The 19714-nt window shown below is 42.8% G+C and overlaps 1 protein-coding gene and 1 long non-coding RNA gene across 6 annotated transcripts; both read left to right on the plus strand.

Annotated features, from left to right (window-relative positions):
- The first annotated feature begins 467 nt into the window (after positions 1-467).
- Positions 468-6283, plus strand: LOC121689849. The gene is made up of 4 exons (XR_006024886.1): positions 468-1527; positions 5186-5256; positions 5483-5539; positions 6080-6283. It is a non-coding gene; the product is annotated as an uncharacterized LOC121689849 (long non-coding RNA).
- Positions 6284-6973: 690 nt separating this feature from the next.
- LOC121689814 (endogenous retrovirus group 3 member 1 Env polyprotein-like) lies at positions 6974-19172 on the plus strand. Of its 5 annotated transcripts, XM_042070033.1 has the most exons (4): positions 7101-7271; positions 9589-10668; positions 16566-18094; positions 18149-19172. In XM_042070033.1, coding segments are annotated over exons 3-4 (1020 nt in total). In that variant the 5' UTR covers positions 7101-7271; positions 9589-10668; positions 16566-17075; the 3' UTR covers positions 18150-19172. The 5 variants fall into 5 exon arrangements, with proteins under 5 accessions (XP_041925965.1, XP_041925962.1, XP_041925963.1 ...); XM_042070031.1 differs by having other exon boundaries at positions 6974-7647; positions 16566-19172; XM_042070028.1 differs by having other exon boundaries at positions 6974-7271; positions 16566-19172.
- The last annotated feature ends 542 nt before the right edge of the window (positions 19173-19714 follow it).

The following is a 19714-nucleotide window of genomic DNA, read 5'->3' on the forward strand; positions in this document are numbered from 1 at the left end:
TAATTAAAGTCTTCATAAATCCAGGGTGAGTTTGCCACGTTTAGCCTAAATAATCAGACAGATAGCTTGCAGACAAGCAGCCCCCCAGCGGGCACCGTGATGTCAATTTGATGTCAAGAATTAGTCAAGGTTTTGACCATCATGTTGAGCATCTATAATTTCATACTATTTTAGCATTACAAGCTATGGCTTGCTTGTGGTTGTAAAGAGGTCCAACAAGGGATCAATCTAACATGTAGTCACTGGTCTATAAAACTTGGGTCAATATGATTGATGTTAAATCAACGTTGATTTAACCCCGTGCGAATGCGCATATCGAACGCGCCCTCTCAAGTCTGCTAACGGCTCTTTCCTCAGTTTTCTCGCTAATGGAGTGGAATACGGCGGTGTCTGAAGGCTCACTGTAAGTATGCTCCTATATGCTTTATTTTTTAAGTTACCTAGTCTATCCAGTGAAAATTTGTACTTCCATAACACAAGTTACTTACTTATCTAGCTTTGCTTGCTGATATAATCTAATTAGAAATTTGTTATAACGTAACGTTAATGGCCAGCTTGATGGCTGTAGCTTTTAGTGCTAGCTCATATTAGCTGCCAAGTTACACACCAGCTAGTTTCTAGGTTGCGCACGTTAATTTAGCTCACCTTTCACAGGGCTAAATCCTGTCTAACTTGAGCTTTGTTAACGTTTCATAACTTAACTCAAAATTGCGTTTAAAATGAGCTAAGCTAACTTCACGTCTTTGCCTGCAAACAACAGAAGTTGGCTTGCGTGAGCTAGCGTTAGCTTGTTGGCTAACGATAATGTTAACAGGAAAACTCGTTTTTTCTTATTGATCATGGACTCGGGCGCTGTCCTTAAGAAAACCTAGGCTACTTTGGATAAACATAATTTCGTTCTGGTAGGGGGCTGATTTCACATTGGTTAACGTTACCTGTCTTGGATAACTTGAACGTTAGCAGCTGATAAGCTAATTAACGTTATAATGATATTCCCTGTCATAGCCCGATGTGAGTCGTGCATGCTCAGATGTGTTTGTTGGTTCCAAAAATGGACGTTTTGAACTTTGTTGACAATATTTATACTTAAAACAAACTGCTTCGGGATTAGTGCCCTTATATTTTGTAAAAGTTAGCGAGAAGTCGGCTAACTGGCATACTATGGGCTCTGCTATGTGGCTGCACAAAATAAGCAGGGAAGGATTTTCGATCAGCCGATATAAAAAGTCCGTTTTTGCAGACGTTTCCTGGTTCCAAAACCGGGCTTTTGCTAACTTTTATTTAATATAAGGCCACAAATCCCGAAGCTATTTGTTTTATGTGGACATACCGCCGTCAACGAGTTCATTGAGTGATGAGGAATGTTTCTTGGAGTAAGATTTAACGAGAAAGGGCAGTATTTGACTTGATGTAAATGCACATTCCTTAATGTGTTTTTGCCTCTTATAACTGCTTTTTCACATCTTTACATGCTTCATTGTGGAGCGGAGGTCTTTCTACCGGTCAAGTATCATTGCCTTGTCACAGGTCAGACAATTTTCAACGGAACTATGAGCTAAAATGATAAGCATCCCACTCTCTGGATCCCGATATAAAGCTCATTTTTTAATGGAGTATAAGATTGGTAATGTTACATATTTGGCAGTTTCTTTCTGATGATAAAAGTAGTCAAAGTCAAAGTCAGCTTTATTGTCAATTTCTTCACATGTTCCAGACATACAAAGAGATCGAAATTACGTTTCTCACTATCCCACGGTGGAGACAAGACATATTTTGCCAATTTAGGTCCACAGACAAACATAACATTCAAGTAAACAAAAAAGTAAGTAAATAAGTAAATAAGAGGGCACATATAATAATGAAAAAATAAGAGCAGCAAAATTTGGTTGAAATTGTGCATAGACAGTCAATAAAATAATAGTGCAAAGTCAGGCCAATAAGGCTTGGGTAGTTCTGTTTGACCTAAGTAAGAAAGAAAGTGGCTTAGTGGTGCAAGTTATGTAAGAGCAGCAGAAGTGTTGTGTTTTCAGGACAACAACACCAAGTTGTAAAGTGTACAAGTGTGCAAGTGTGCAAGTGGAGTAGTGCAGGCGGCCATTTTGGGTCCAATGTCCAGGATGTTATGTAGCTGAGGGTGGAGGGGGGAGAGGAGGGAGAGAGTTCAGCATCCTTACAGCTTGGTGTATGAAGCTGTTGGTGAGTCTGGTAGTGCGGGAGCGCAGGCTTCTGTACCTCTTCCCAGAGGGCAGTAGATCAAACAGATTGTGAGCGGGGTGACTTGCATCACTCACAATTTTGGTCGCCTTGCGGGTGAGGTGGGTGGTGTAAATGTCCTTCAGGGAGGGGAGTGAAGCACCAATAATCCTTCCAGCTGTGTTCACTATGCGCTGCAGGGCTTTCCTGTTGTATTCAGTGCAGCTTCCGCCCCACACAGCGATACAGCTGGAGAGGATACTCTCAATGGTGCCTCGGTAGAATGTGGTCATGATGGCTGGTGGAGCACTTGCTCGCCTGAGTTTCCGCAGGAAGTACAGGCGGCGCTGAGCTCTCTTCGCCAGTGATGCAGTGTTGGTGGTCCAGGAGAGGTCTTCACTGATGTGCACCCCCAGGAATTTGGTGCTGCTCGCTCTCTCCACCACAGCACCGTCGATGGTCAGTGGCAGGTGTTGGGTGTGACCTCTCCGGAAGTCAACAACAATCTCTTTGGTCTTGCTGACGTTCAGCAGGAGGTTGTTGTCCCTGCACCACGTGGTCAGATGGTCGACCTCCAACCTGTATTGAGTCTCGTCGCCCTTAGTGATGAGACCCACCTGAGTTGTGTCGTCAGCAAATTTCACTATGTGATTGTTGCTGTAGGTTGCAGTGCAGTCATGCGTCAGCAGGGTGAAGAGCAGCGGACTGAGCACGCAGCCTTGGGGGGCCCCTGTGCTCAGTGTGATGCTGCTTGAGGTATTGTTGCCAACACGTACTACTTGGGGCCTCTGACATAGGAAGTCCAGTAGCCAGTTGCAGAGGTAGGTCCTGAGTCCCAGTTTGTCAAGTTTGCAGATGAGTTGTTGTGGTATTATAGTGTTGAATGCAGAACTGAAGTCTATAAACAGCAATCTCACATATGAGTCTCTTTTTTCCAGGTGGGTGAGGGCTGGGTGGAGGGCAGAGCAGATTGCATCCTCTGTAGACCGCTTGGCTCGGTATGCAAACTGGAAGGGGTCCAGGGTGGGGGGGAGAATGGCTTTGATATGTGACATGACAAGCCGCTCGAAGCACTTCATGATGATGGGTGTCAGTGCCACAGGGCGGTAGTCATTGAAGCAGGATGGAGCAGTTTTCTTCGGCACAGGTATGATGGTGGCAGCTTTGAAACATGATGGGACGATGGCTTGCTTCAGGGAAGTGTTAAAGATGTCTGTGAAGACATCCTTAAGCTCCCCTGCGCAGTCCTTCAGCGCACGACCTGGGATGTTGTCTGGACCTGTTGCCTTACGGGTGTTGATAGCAGCAAGTGTCCTCTTCACGCTGTCGGCAGAGAGGCACAGGGGCTGCTCATGTAGAGGGGGATGTGTCTTCTGTGGGCAGGTGCTGTTTTGTGCTTCAAAGCGAGCAAAGAAGCGGTTCAGGTTGTTGAGCAGAGGGATGTTGCTCTCACAGCTCTGTGGCGCGGGCTTGTAGTCCGTGAGGGCCTGAATGCCCTGCCATAGGCTTTGTGCGTTCCTGCTGTCTTTGAAGTGGGTGGTTATCTTGTGAGTGTATTCCTTTTTTGCTTCCTTGATGCCACGGGACAGGTTGGCTCTCGCTGTTCTCATGCCAGCTTCATCCCCAGCTCTGTAGGCTTTGTCTCTGGCCCTCAGCAGCCTGAGGACATCCCCTGTCAGCCATGGCTTCCAGTTAGCCCGAGTGATGATGTCTTTTGTGTGGGTCACATCATCGATGCACTTGGTGATGTAAGAGGTTACAGAGTCTGTATACTCCTCTATGTCTGTCCGGTTGTTGTAAGTGGCTGCCTGCTTAAACATTTCCCAGTCTGTTGTGTCAAAGCAGTCTTGAAGAGCATCAGAGGCTCCCTCAGGCCACACTTTTACCTGCTTACGAACCGGTTTGTTCGCTTTTACCCTTTGTCTGTATGCGGGCATTAGCATAACAGTGATATGGTCTGAAAGTCCAATGTGGGGGAGGGGGGTGGCTTTGTATGCTCCTTTGTGTGTAGTGTAGACCAGGTCCAGGATGTTATCTCCTCTTGTTGGAAAATCAACATGCTGGTGTAGCTTTGGAAGTACAGTTTTGAGATCAGCATGGTTAAAATCTCCAGTGAAGATGGTGAAACCGTCTGGGTGTGCCGTCTGTTGTTCACTGACAGCCTGGTACAGTTCACTAAGAGCCGCGTTCTTATCGCTGTTGTTGTTGGTAGGCGGGATGTATACTGCGACTAGCAGAATCGCAGTAATTTTCCCTTGGCAGGTAAAAAGGACGGCACTTTATGATCATAAACTCTGCCAGTGGTGAGCAGTGTTTGCATACTACTACAGTGTCCCGGCACCATTCGTCACGGATGTAAACACAGATTCCTCCTCCTCGTGATTTACCTCCCTTTACAATGGCCCTGTCTGCTCGATAGCATGCTAGCTGCTCCAGTTGTACGGCAGAGTCCGGAATGTTGTCATTTAACCAAGTCTCAGTGAAGACGAGCACACAGCAGTTACTTACTGTCCGGTTCGTTGATCTCAGCAGTCGTATGTGATCCATTTTGTTGTCCAGTGATCGTACATTTGCCAGGAGAATGGATGGTATGGCTGGGCGAGTTGGGCTGGCCGCTAGCCTGGCCCGGACGCCTCCGCGCTTGCCCCTCTTCTGCTTCCTCGCACACCGCTTCCGACGCTTTCTTTCCGGGGGAGGAGTAGCAGGCGAGTCCGGTGTTGTTGCAGGCCGGAGTAGTCCGAGTTCCTTTAGCGTCTCTGTTGCAAAGTCCAGAACGCTGCAAAACTTGCTTTTGCAGATGTCAAGTAGAAACTGCCTGCTGTACTTGTAGTACGACATAGTAAGACGAGACGAACACGTAGAACTTTCGGACAAACACTTTTTAAACGAACAAAACACCGTACGGTTGGGACAGAGAGAGGTCGCTGCGTGTGTACGCGCCGCCATCTTGGATAAAAGTAATGTATGTTTATGTTCTACATCTGTGTTACAGGTCATTCACCAGTGGCTCCAGTCTGGTTTGGGGGTCTACCCTTTCTCATCCTGGCCTGCCAGCCAAGTAAAGTAAGCTATACAGTTTTGCATTTGATTTATTTGACTTTTGGTCCACACTTAAAAAAAAAAAAAAAAAAAATAATAAAATGACCACATACTTTTGTAACTGCCTTTATCAGTTCAGGATGAATTGAATGTACAGTAAATCTCAACATACAAAAATATGCTTGTCTTCTGCAATAAAATCCACCTACTTCAAAAGCTCTCTAATGAAATGCACATATTTTTGTTTTAGAAGAGAAATAACTACAGACCTCTGCAACTGCTGATACCGGTTCAGGATGAATTGCAGGTAAATCTCAACATATAAAATGCTTTTGTCAGCTTTGATAAATACCTCATTTCTAATACCCCCAAATGCTGGACTGTGTAACTAACAAGTAGTTGTGTCTGGGAACTGCTTTTCTGATGCCTTTTTTGTATTTTAAGGGAACAGGTCTTTGCCAAAATGTGGTCAATTCCATAACTCCTCACACTTACAGGAAGGCTACACTGCGCACGTAACTGAAGCATTCAGTTTGCAGAGCATCTGTTGCAACAATTGGCTTCCACTGTAGTCAATGGAACTGGTTAAACCAGACGTGATGGCGTACAGTATGTTTAAAAACATTGGATTAGTCTTCTTAAACTATTTTTACGCTCTGCGAACCGAGTGCTTCACTTGCGGACTCGGTGTAGCCCAGGCCTTACAGGTGGTAGATTTTGTCACAGTTAGACAGAGCCGATAGCAGCCTGCTGGTGGCTGTGGCTTTATATTCATGTAGCAGACATTCCGTTTAAAAGTAGGTAGTTATGTATAACAACTCATTTTGTTAAGCTTCTATGATTACAGATGCTGTGAGAGAGTCAGTGGTTCAACCAGCCAACAAACAGGAAAAGCTCAAGTCGGAGTCTTAACTGTCAGCAACTCTACCCAAAAAAATCAGGCTACTGTTATTGCCCACTAAGAAAAACAGTGGTCTGGTATGAAGGTTATCTGTGTTTTGGAACATGTTCTTAATATTCATTAAATAATAAAAAAAAGTTTGACACTTTATGGTTGCATTTCATTTTACCTCTAATACCTGTTCAATGTATTTAGTGTCTACGATGACCTCTTTCATTGAGCATTGAGGTGCGGTGAGGAGCATTGAGACAAGTTTCCACAATTGGACAGTTAGCAATTGCATAAAGGATTTACAGTTTGTAACTGATGGATAACTTGTAGGCTATTGTAGTGTAGCAGAGCTGAATTGATGTAGCCTACTGCTAGTAAAACCCCTATTTTCATACTTGCTGTTTCACAATGAAGGCATTTGGCTGTAAAATCACAATGTGCTTCACATGATAGATTTTGACTTCATGTCTTAAACTGAATGCATTAAGTCATTTGTATTATATTTGTCATATTGGTTGGTACAATACTTTACATTAAAACCTATTTTTTGTAGTGCAGTCTAGGTGTTGGCCAGATAGGTTAAGCTATATATTTCTGTAGTAGGCCTAGTAGCTAGTTTTTGGCCATGAAATGAACTGCTTCATGAACGGATCCTAAACGTATCCGGGACGGATGATTAACGGGTCCGAAATGATTCCGCGGCGGATGCCTCTCATATGACCGGCTCCAAAACGGACCCGGAGCGGATCTGTGGCTCATTCGCGGATCCAAAGCGAAACCGGGGAGGATGTATCCATTTATGTACGGATAGGCAATGGGACTGCCGCAGTGTCTGATCGGATCTGTGCAAGTGGACACAGTTTCGGATCCGATTTCTGGATCCGTTCCGGAGTTCACCGTACCTCCGCGGCGGATGCGTTTCGTAGTCCGTTTGCTGTCTGGGTTATCACCACTTGATAAGCGCATGCGCACACACAGCAATTCCCATCCCCCACCCCTGATCAAATTAAAATTCGCGTAGCACTAGAATCTTTGCTGAGTTTGCTACTTTTCAACTGCGGTCACCAGTGACTTCAACCGTCACTTTTCTGTCATGCCTCTGACTGAATGTGTAAGCTGTACAAACTCTGCCGTCATCATATCCCAGGTAAGAATTACAGTACTTTTGTATGCCAATTGAAAACTTTGAAAAAAAGATATTGTTTTCATAATGGAATGTTAATCAAAGCCGTTAGTCATGTTTAGAATTAGCTAGTGAGCTAACGCTAGCGATGTTAGCTGTTAATGTTAACTTTTCCAGTAGCAGACTAACTTCACTATTATGTAGAATATCTGTTTGTTTGCCTGTTTGTTAGTTTTAGAATGAAATATCAGGCGCAAGTAAGTTAGCTATACATTTAAAGTAACGTTAGCTACATTTAAAGTGGCTGTTACCATGCAGGCTAGCAGACACAGAAGTTGTTAACGTTAGAATTAATAACGGTTAACGTTAGCTCTACCTTGCGAACTTCCATGGGACATAGGTAGGTCACATTACTTAAACTTAATACATGTAGTGCTAGTGTTGATACATAATATACATGTAGTGTTGCTATAACTGCAAAGAGGTCCAGTATGAATTAAGTAATATCAGTTATCTACCCACTGATTTAAGGAACTGCAGTTTAATATAGCCATGTTCATTAACAGACCTGTCATTTAATGGATGTGAATGGGGCAAGTGTGATGGGTGGGTGGCACCTCAATATCATGCCTACAAGTAAAGGGATCTTTAGTTTGTGAAGGGTAACGTTAGTGTTAGGCTTCATGTTCTTCATTTCATAGCCCTTATTTGCCTCTTGTTTGATGTACCTGACTTGCTCTGAGGCATGTGTTAAGATGCATGTGAGTGTAGTATAAAGTAGAGTTTTGCATAAAACGTAAAAACTACTGCTAACGTAACGTTAATTTACCCACTGCATTACAGATATTGGTTTGTACCATCACTGTATTCAAGAGTTCGATGATGGAGAAAGTGAACTTTCTTTTGAGATTACACCTATCAAAGATTGTAGCCTTTACCGAAATAGTCACGCTGCCCCTCCATTTCAATTGTTGATTGTGTGTCGAAAGTAGACCTATCATGCTTATCAAGTGTAACTCTCTGAAGACATCCTTAACTTGTGGGTGTTGGAATTGTTGCTAGGTAGTTAATTTAAGTGCACTCAAAATGTCAGGCCGATTGTATGGTGTGTGCGTCCCGTCACTGCTATGGCACGTTTACATGTTATCTGTCGCTGCCAGCACGTTCTATACTCGGAGTCGTCCATCCTTGCAAATGGGTTCAAGTGAGGACATAGAGTTAAGTTGTAAACAATTGTAAAAATGATTGCCATAATCTGATTACAATCAAAAGACGTCTGTCTTTGGTACTCTACAAATGAATGTTTTACGTTGTTATTTGTTATGCAATGTTAATGGTATACAGATTAAAACATGTTTTCAGTGTCTCTTTAGCTGAAAACTACTTCCAACACGCATGCCTCTTCCATGAATAGGCGCTCTTAGCTAACGTCTTAGCTAACGTCAGACCTCATTGAGATAGGGTGTGGGAATTAGACATTCATGTATTTGAAACATGGTTTACGAATGCCCAGAGCCGTTTATTGGGCGCTACGAATGTCTATCAAATGCGTCTGTACATAGCTCATAACGGCTTCGGCGTGTCGTCATCGTCTTGCTGCCCTCCCTCTGTTCTGTGATTGGTTCCTTCGTTGAGGTGAAAACGAAGTCCATAGAATCCAGGCTGCCTAGCAGCGTGAATAAAATCGCGTGCGTTAGGCAGCATGGGTTAATAAAATCGGGTGCGTAAGGCAGCATGGGAAAACCCAGGCTAAGGCACTCTAGTCCTTGAGCCACCCCCTAGTCCACCAACCCACCTACCCATCCACCCCCCGGAAAAAAAAAAACTTGGGGGTGTCACTCCCGGGATATTAAAAACGATTCTAGTTGCTCAACGTCATGTTAAATGGTGTGATTAGCAATAATTCTGCTATGAAACAGAGACATTACATTTTCTGGTCAGTGAGGTTTAAATTAATTAGTTCCTGAATCCTATCCCATTTAATGTGACTTCAGAGGGCTTGAGAGGGATAGGATTTAAACCGTGGCGGACCGCCATGCTTAAATAAATGTAGAGGAAACACTGGATATTCCTTTCCTTGTTCTACAACAACAACCAAATAACATGATCATGCTGATGGCTGATAGCTTTTGCTCTTCCCAAATACAAGTAGCCAGGTGAGATGTTTGCAAAACATTACTTTTTATCAATCCAGTTGCAGTAGGCCTAGTTCCAAACCACAATTGTTGAACTGTGATGAACTGCCCTATTTGTGATTGTTTTTAGAGGTTTTATACTAGTGCTGCCCCTAACAACTAATAACTAATTTTGTTGTATAACTCGCACTCCTCCTTGTCCACAGGTGGCAGCAGTGCGGTGAAGGCAGAGTGGCAGCAGAGCTGGCCTAAACAAAAGTCTTCAGTCCGTGGAACCGCACCTGGCTCTTTGGCCCCAAGAACAAACCTTCCGTCATAGGTGCCTCTGATAGTGCATCACTCACAACAATGGTAACAAGAATGCACTTAAAGAATGCCCTGGCAGGAGCATCACATATGAATGCTTTCACAGACAGTTGAAGTGCTTTGCCTCCATGAACAATGCCATCTTGCTGTAACTGCTGCAACTCCTGGAGAAAGTCACTTAAGTACTCTTCCACTGAATTTGGTTTAGCAACTCCACAGTAGATGGCCACAATGAAAGGAGCAAAGTTGTGAAAGTTGCAGAGTATGGGACACATTTGGAAGTTGGAGGATTTAAAAAGTGGCACACCATTGTGGGATAAATTTTATATGTCTCTCATTGAATGTTTAGTATACCTTACATGTAGTGAAATCTAATTGCCATCACCCTACTCTGACCCTTGTGTCTTTTGCAACTCCTAGGTTAGAATGTTTGGTTAACTTAACCCTTGTGTCAGCGTATTTGGGTAACCCCAGGATGCGGGGTCATGAACATTTCTTATCTTTGTCAATACACCAGATGGTTAAGTGGGGTTGTAAACATTTCGTTATCTCTGTTAAAATACCAGATGGTTAAGTGATCACTGGAGGGTGACAACTTGTGATTTTCCATGGGTGTGGGGTAAGGGTATAAGAGTTGGCTTCACCCACAGATGTGTGGGCTTGTTACTTTGACATTTCATGTGGGTAACATGCTCCCGGCGTCGTGAATAAAGCTGCAGTCTCACACCAGTTGTCTTGGATTAATTTTGACCACATTAATGGCGACGAGGATGGGATTACCTATTCCTGAGGCATAGCGAGGAGGACCAACGGCGCAGGACCCAACAAAGTTGCAACTGAGGGAGATCTCTTTGTGATCTTGGGAGAAGGCCGTCACCAGCACCAAACACTGCTTCGCGGCACCCAGCCTGGCCAGAGGGAATCCTCCTGTGTCTCGGATACGGTAACGACCATATTCGGTGGTCACAGACAACGTGGTGGTGAGTCCCTGATTTTACACTTTGAGGTGGTAAAATAGGGAAGGAAGGCCTGTCCCTACCCGAGAGAGGGGTAGTGGTTGAGTGCACATTTCCTGCCAGGGATAGTGGTAGTGGCCTTGCTGCCTATGCGTAGGTAGCATTTGGTGCACATTTTCCTGCCAGTGATAGTGGTAGTGGCCTTACTGCCTATGCGTAGGTGGTAAATTGTGAGTGCACTGTTTTTGGTTATGCGCATTATATTTCCTGCCAGTGATAGTGGTAGTGGCCTTACTGCCTATGCGTAGGTAGTAAACTGAGTGCTCTGTTTTTTTTTTGGTTATGCGCATTGGTAAAATAGGCCTGAGAACATTGGGTATCTGATAAGACTGTCATCACATTTTGTTGGGTTTTGCTCTGATATTAGGCGTGAGGTAATTGGAAATAAAAATATCAAGGGGACACTGCGATGGGGAGCAGTAAGAGTAAAGCTATTAACTTTCCTAGAGGAGTATAATCCAGGGTGTTTGAGGGACATGTAGAGAAAGTATGAATCTAAATGTATAGATGGGAAATTAGCAAGTATGGAATAGGTGAACTGAAGGGCAACATCATTCATCTGGAGTGTTGAGCATAGAAAAGCAAAATTAATGTAGGGCTATGGTAGAGAGGGTAAAAGAAAGTAGGGCTATGGTAGAGAAGGTAAAAGAAAGTAGGGCTATGGTAGAGAAGGTAAATGAATGTAGGGTAAAGAACAGTAGGAAAGATAGACCTGTGCAGAAGAGAGAGAGGCAAAGGCTATACGGAGGACATCATGGACTATGTTATGAGCCAGCTTGTTACTTGGAGTACAGCAGCTCTAAAGGAACTGAACAATTGAAAACTATGAAAGGCTTGAAGGAAGAACATGGATGTGGCTGTGGGGCTAACCAGAGGAGAAGGCCACTTAGCACGTCACTGTCACAAGGAACATCAGAAACAGTACGGAGATCACCCTCCACAGCAGCTCTCTCAAACTCCTGTCTGGTCTCAGCATGACAAAGCTGAAGAGGACAGAGAGGTCTGAACAGGAGACCCTGTGGTGACACTTCTGATTTACAACTTGAACTGTTTTCCTCAACTCACTCTGAATGCATCAGCACAGCCTACTCAGCCAACTCTCTTTCTGTTAATGGGGATATTTTTCTTTTTGAACGAGACAGGAGCAGATATTAGTATGAATGAAAAGAAGGATAGTGTAAGTTTATGACAATGAAAAGTGCATGGTACAGGAGTATTAGATCAGTTCATATTTGAGAGAGTTCCTTACCCATGGGTAGTTAAATGTAAAGAACATGTAGTAAAACAGCATTCCTCCTCAGCAGTGTTTGCTCCGAAAATTTACTGGACTGGGACTTAATGTGTAAATTATATCTTATAATTTCACTCAAACATAATGGGGTTGGTTTAAAGGGACCATTAGCAAACAGCTTAGTATAGTATTAACATCTCCAGTCTCAGTCCAGGAAGATAAAGAAACACCAGAGTACTTTCAATGTGTGATGACTTCTTTTCATGATGTCCCGGATCCGGAATACTTAGAAAATGGTACCAATTAGGACATACAGTTAAGACTGTTGAAAAAGCCAGCGTAATTACAAGTAAAGCTACTCTGCAGATGTAGTAGACCTGTCACCTGGTCTGACATATTTGTTTGCAAACGCAATATTATTATCCCCATGTTGATTTTTATTTAGTTGAGGTGTGGTAAATGCCAAAGATTGGACGCATGTCCAACACACTTTGGGTCATGTATTATCATCACAAAATACATCATTTTTTGTGTTTAGTGTTTTTGTTAAAGTCACCCCTGTGCAGAGACAGATCTTTGAGCAGCTTTCCCTCTCTGGACAACAGGAGGTGGTTGTGACTCAAGGTTGACTCAGAATGCAACGTGTTTCTCTGTAATTGATAGAAAAATGCATAAGTTACAATTCGAGCGGATCCATATTTGGGGGCCAAGCAGCGAAGCTGCGAAGCCCCATTGTTTTTCTATGATTTCTTATTATTATTATTTAACATCTTTCTTCCGCCATGGGAGTCTATGGCAGCCCATAGAACCGTCTGGTAAAAAGTTGTGAAATTTGGCACACCGATTGGGGACAGGCCCATGATTAATTTCACCAAGTTTCATGTCGGCTCCTCGAGGGCTCTAGCGCCACCAACAGGCCAAAGTTGGGCGTGCATTCACGCACGTAACTTTTGACCTGTTGATCCGATTTTGAAAAATGAGGTACCGTTGGAATCCTTGGACCAAGCCGAGTTCAACGCACCCAATGACGTCATTTTCCGCCATGATGGATTTTCCGCCATATTGGATTTAAGTGAAAGTGAAACTAATTTTTCACAGGTCACAAATTTTGTCCGATCGTCACCAAACTTGACATACATGATCTTCAGACCAAGCCTCACAAAAGTTGTGGTGTTTTGTCTCCGGAACTATGACCGTTCACCCGTAATATCCAATCGAAATTTGCGGCGAAGCCGCCAAACAGGAAGTGAGCTCATATCTCAGCAACCCATTGATCTATCATAACCAACCTTAGTCCATGGACTCAGGACCCAATCAGGGGGACGCTCAATAAATCTGGTGACCTTTGACCTCTAGGGGGCGCTGTAATTAAGAAACATGCCTTTTGGCCTGTAGCAGCAGTTGTGCTTAGAATTAAAACCCACTAGTGGTGTCTGGTACTACTGTTGAAGGTCCTTAGGCCGACCCAAGCCAACTTGTGATGTCATCGTAATTGATTCGGCCGCCATATTGGATTTAATCAAAAATACGTACAAGTTTTCGCAGGTCACAAATTTCAGCGGATCCTCACCAAAATTGGCAGAGACCATCTTCAGACTATGCCTGATGAGTGCATTGCTTTCTGGAACAATTGACAGAAGCTTTGGCCTGTACCAGCCAATCAAAATTTGCGGCGAAGCCGCCAAACAGGAAGTGATTTCATATCTCAGCAACGCTTTCATGTATCAAAACCAAACTTAGTACATGTACCTCAGACCACATCGGGAGGACGCTCAAGAAATTTGGTGACATTTGACCTCTAGGGGGCTCCGTAATTGACAAAAATGCATTTTGGCCAGTAGTTGCTGATGCGCATTATTTTGCAATGGAAGTCAATGGCAGCCCATAGAACCGTCTGGTGAAAAGTTGTGAAATTTGGCACACTGATAAGGGACAGTCCCATGATTAATGTCACCAAGTTTCATGCCGGCACCTCAAGCGCTCTAGCGCCACCAACAGGCCAAAGTTGGACTTGTGTTCACGGACGTAACTTTTGACCTGTTGACCCGAATGGCAAAATGAGGTATCATTGGAATCCTTGGGCCAAGCCGAGTTCACACCCCCACTCACCCTATGACGTCAATTTTTGACCTCTGTGTTTAAATCACAGCAAGTGTGATCATATCTCAGTCAATCTTTTATTTTTGATGTGAAACTGATGACAGCGAGTTCCATCTAGTTCATTCTAATGTGTGCGTGCAAGGGTGGGACGGGGTGGGATGGGCAGGGGCGGTTGCGGCGGTGGGCTGGCTGGGGGAGGGAGCGGCGACACTCAGCGCTGGTTCAGCCCCACAAAATCAGTTATGTTTTGATGTGAAACTTGACCTTGTAACACAGCCAATCTTGGGTTGTATGGCATGGAACTTGCTGTGACTGCTTAAGGCTATATGTCTGATGCAACGGCATTGATTTACATGGTTAATCTGGCCTGCTGATCTCACTGCTTGGCCCCCTCATTGCTGCTTGCAGCTATATTTTAGTTTTGATTTGCGTTTATTTTCAAAGGATAAGGTATTTTGCCACATTTGCCACAAAGATACACAGAGTCAGGGGCCGTTTCAAACGAAGCTCTGGTATCTTGCCTCTAAAAAAAAATCATTCTGCTTATATCAAGCCTATTATCACCTATGTCGATAATGTTTTACTAAGAAGTCCGTCGAGTGAGGTGTGCCAAAATGACACTGTGGCAAAATTAACATTCCTGGCCAGTGTGAGACTGAAAGTCTCCAAACAAAAGTTGCAACTCTGTCAAGAGAGAGTGAAGTACTTGGGTCATATACTCACTCCTGGCTGTCGGGCCCTAGATGCATCTCGCATCTCAGCAATAACTGCTTGTTGTCCCAGACCCGAGACAAAGCAGCAAAAGTTTTGCTTCCTAGGAATGATTGGCTACTAGCGTGCTTGGATTCTAAATTAAACAGAGAGGCACAGCCTCTCCAAGCATGTGCAAATACATGTAAAAAAACTTGGACTGACAATTATGATAAGACCTTTACATATTTGAAATAGGCATTAGCCTCAGCTTCAGCTCTTGCCTACTATGACTTACTTGACTTGTTGACTATGATTTATTGGTGTGTGAAAAAGCAGGGTACATGTCAGGGGTGTTATGTCAACAGCATGGGGGTCAGCACAGACCAGTGGCTTATTTATCTAAGCAATTAGATGCAGTAGTGAGAGGATAGATGTGGCAGCAGCTGCAAGTCAAGTGGTAGCTGTGCTGACGTTGTGTTGTTACATTCACTAACTGTACATGTCCCACATGAAGTACACTCACTGCTTCTAAAAGAAAAAACTTAAAATCCTGTATCTATATATCAGCATGTGGTATTAACCCTGTGGCTCTTGCATGATTGTGGTGAAGGTGTCTCTATGTACACTAAACTTAGCTCTGACATTTCTAACACCTTTGTCAAATCCTAACATTGTTTATTAGGCTAATCTATGCGTTTGGAGTCCGGAGAGGTAGGGACTGGCTACTCTGTAGTGAATCAATTTGATGTGGTTTACTCTCACTCTCTCCTAGATATTATTTCTGTCCAAGCAGATGAATTGGTAGCCCTATTCAGGGCATGTATTTAAGCAAATGGGAATAAATTTGTATTTATATATATAGTCATTATAACTGGGGAATTGTGCATGATCACATCTACAGACAAACCCGTACAACATAAAAATTGGATAGCAATATTGTTAAATGCCATTCAACTCCCTACATCTGTGGCTGTCTTAAAATGTGCAGCCCACTCTGCAAATACAGATGTTATCAGCTGGAGCAATAGGAAGGCTGACGCGGCAGCTACAGTAAGAGAGCCGCGCAGGGGGGAGTGCAGAGAATATCACCAAACTTTTTGAAACCACATTTCTGAATTTACAAATACCAGATGTAGTTACATCTGAAGAGGCTTTAAAGGAAGCATAAAAGCATCAGATAATAAGGAAAGATGGAAATGGAAGAATTGTAAGGACAGAACACACACCGACAGACAGACCGGTTTTTCCAAGATCTTGTTTCCATATTATTGCTAAACTATCAGTGGCTTAGACCATGCAAATACTATGACCTAGACAGAAGAGAAAATATATTTAACACTAGGATTCACTTCAGTAGCAGCCATGTATTGTGCAAGGTGCATTATGTGTCTAAAAATTGATGTTGCACCTACAATGAGAGTCAAGGAAGGACATCACCCACCATCTGAAGGCCCGTTTAAGCACATAATGATGGAGTTCATTAAATTCAACAAATGTAGAGGATATGAATATTGTTTGGTGATAGTTTACATGTTCTAAAAAAGTCAAGCATGCGAATGCCTTATCAGTAGCTAAGGCTTTAAAGAGAGATGGTGTGCCTAGATGGGGCACAACAGAATTGACTAAAATCATAGTGTCAACAGGGATGGATTGGGTGACAGCTCTTCCTTTGGCTCTACTCTACCTCAGAGGCCGTTCATCAAGATCTACAGGGTTTAGCCCTTTTGAGATTTTGACCGGACGTCCCTTGCCGGCTCCCACCTAACCTAAGAGATATACATAGGACAATGGTTACATGCGAGAACTGATTGCTGCTCGGTCTTCTGTTTCCCAACAGGTGGCGTCGGCACTACCACAAAGTTTCCAAAGGACACACCCAGTGGAGCCAGGCGCCTGGGTACTCATAAAGGATTTAAGGAGAAGACACTGGAATGAAGAACGATGGAGAGGGCCGTTTGAAGTAATATTATCTACACCTACAGCCGTAAGGATTGCGGAAAGAGACACTTGGGTCCATTTGTCACACTGTAGAGTGGTGAAGAATCCGGAACAATACATGGACTGAACTGAGTATCATAACCAACACGTGGTTGCACGAGAGGATTGACAAACACATTTTTTGCAATAGGCTGAAGAATACATACTTTGAAGAGGATTAATAAAATATCACTAGCATCATATAAGAATATTCTTTCTCAGTTTAGCTAGATAAACGTTACAAGTTTGTTGTTTTGATTTAATTTTATTTGGACAGTAACCTGAGGAGGGACTAAACCACCCAAGTCAGCTCTGCTGTTGAAGACTAGGATTAGGTTTTATTTTAGTTTTGAATAACTGAGAAGACGAGATGTTGGTGATTGTTGTGCTTATTCTTCATCTAAGGGTTATAACTTCCTCCCTTAAGGATGAAGTGTGTGGTAACAATAAAGTATGTGAGTTAGCCTTTCGTGCCAAAACAACATTAACAGGAAATAATGACACATGTTGGGTATGCCAAGACAAATCTTTTCAGGTGCGAGTATTTCCATATCGCACTTTACAGGACTCTGTATGTGCAGCCGCCAGACTATGTACTAGCCCTAAATGTCTTTCAGAAGTAGGGTTAGAAAACATAGAGAAATTCTTGCATGGCTCATCCTTGAATGTTATGTTGACCTTAATGGATTCAGTGTGGTTAAATGAAACAGGAGAGTGGTCAAAAAGAAAATTAGGGTGGATTAACTCTGAGGCAAATGCAAAGTATAAAGACTATTGGCCTGTGTCAATCACAAAAGGACAAGCAATACCTCAAGCAGCAAAACCTTATACCGTTTGTAATAATAGTGGATTTCCTTTGAGAGTATCTGGATGGAACTTAGAAACTATGCAGGTGCCTGCTACTAAAGGTTTTGTGTGTTTGTCTGTTAGGTCCTCTGGCAAAGATAAAATGATAAGGAAACAATTAGGACATAGTAAATGCCAATATTATCTCAAAGCAAATTATGATCAACTTAATTCGGCTGATAGCCAAAGTGAACATGGGATTTGGCTGGGAGGGAACTATTTTCCACTCATAAGGTATAGCAGTGTTCCAAGTCCAAACTTCAATTTTGCGCTTCCCATGGGCATGTATTGGGTGTGTGGTAAAATGGCATATTCATACTGGCCTCCTAATGCTGTAGGAACCTGTTACATAGCTGCTATTGCTCCTACAATGTGGATTTTACATGGAAAATATTCTAATCAAAACCAATCTACTAGATTTACCCATAGAGAGAAAAGAGAGATGACTTATACATCAGGAGGTATGAGTAACTGGAAAGGATATGTTATAGCAGACCCATGGACAGGACAAGGAGCTACTGTGGGTTGGACTTTTTCTCTCTGGGGTGGTGTAGTAGCAGCTTTACAAAAAATTAATGGACTAGCTTATCACCTGCAAAGTGTAGCGAATGAAACAGCAGCAGCTCTTTCGATGCTGAATGAGGAAGTAAAATATATGCGAACTGAGCCAGTAGCCCATAGAATGGCCCTAGATATGTTGTTAGCAGAGCAAGGGGGTTTGTGTCAGGTTGTTGAGACCTCATGTTGCTTCTTAGTGCCAGATGAGTACAACAATATCACCCAATATATTGAAGACATCCAAAAAGCTGTGCCAGATCCACCTCCCCTTACTGCTTTTTATATGTTTCTGGAGGACTTTGAGAAAAGATTTGGTACAACTGCCTCAAACATCCTGATGGGAATGTTACGAATTGGATTACCATTCCTTGTCCCTGTGGTGGTTGTCCTTATAGTACTTCTTATAGGAAAGTTCACATTAGCTTGTATATTTAGAGCTCTAAACAGACAGACCACAGTGACAAATTATGTATCGGTTACTGCGACTGGAATGTATGAAGACATCTTCCCATTTAGGGAAACACCAGATATTGAGATAGAGGAAACATGTTAGTAAAAGAAGTGTACAAAGTAGTCTGACCCGATGTACCTGGTTTAAATGATGATGATGTAACTGTGTTTTTCATTTTCTGTTTTCCCTTTGTAATTTAGATTTAGAACTGCAATAATCTAATTAATTGTTAGAAGTGACTTTTAATCATTGTTTGGTAGGTTTAAATATAATGTTGATCAGACTAGTTGTGTTAGTATATACACATGTAGAGTACTGTATTAAACATGTAGCTTTACAGCTCCACAGGGGGGAATATGTGGGATAAATTTTATATGTCTCTCATTGAATGTTTAGTATACCTTACATACATGTAGTGAAATCTAATTGCCATCACCCTACTCTGACCCATGTGTCTTTTGCAACTCCTAAGTTAGAATGTTTGGTTAACTTAACCCTTGTGTCAGCGTATTTGGGTAACCCCAGGATGCGGGGTCATGAACATTTCTTATCTTTGTCAATACACCAGATGGTTAAGTGGGGTTGTAAACATTTCGTATCTCTGTTAAAATACTAGAAGGTTAAGTGATTAATGGAGGGCGACAACTTGTGATTTTCCATGGGTGTGGGATAAGGTATAAGTGTTGGCTTCACCCACAGATGTGTGGGCTTGTTACTTTGACATTTCATGTGGGTAACATGCTCCCGGCGTCGTGAATAAAGCTGCAGTCTCACACCAGTTGTCTTGGATTAATTTTGACCACACCATCAATGTTAAAGCACAAATGTAGGTGCTCAACGATTCCTGGATGCTGAGACAAACGTTTGGTTTTGGAGTAGCATTGTTGAGAATGCTCAGAAAAATCTACCAAGACGTTTGTAAATTAAAGGATGGAAAAAGTATGGGATTTTGAAATAGAAAATGTGTAGGAACCCTGTTAAAAGAAACCCTTTCTCTGTCTCTCTCCATTCAACTGGATCTCTCAATGTTCTCAATGTTCTCCAACATTCCATTACTTGTTACTACATTGTACATGTTGTCATACATTGTTCATATTTAGCCATATTTATTCTGCCCTTATAGGATAACTACTAATACACTGCACATATTTAAT

Source organism: Alosa sapidissima, chromosome 18 (assembly GCF_018492685.1).
Source record: "Alosa sapidissima isolate fAloSap1 chromosome 18, fAloSap1.pri, whole genome shotgun sequence".
Lineage (NCBI taxonomy): Eukaryota > Metazoa > Chordata > Actinopteri > Clupeiformes > Clupeidae > Alosa > Alosa sapidissima.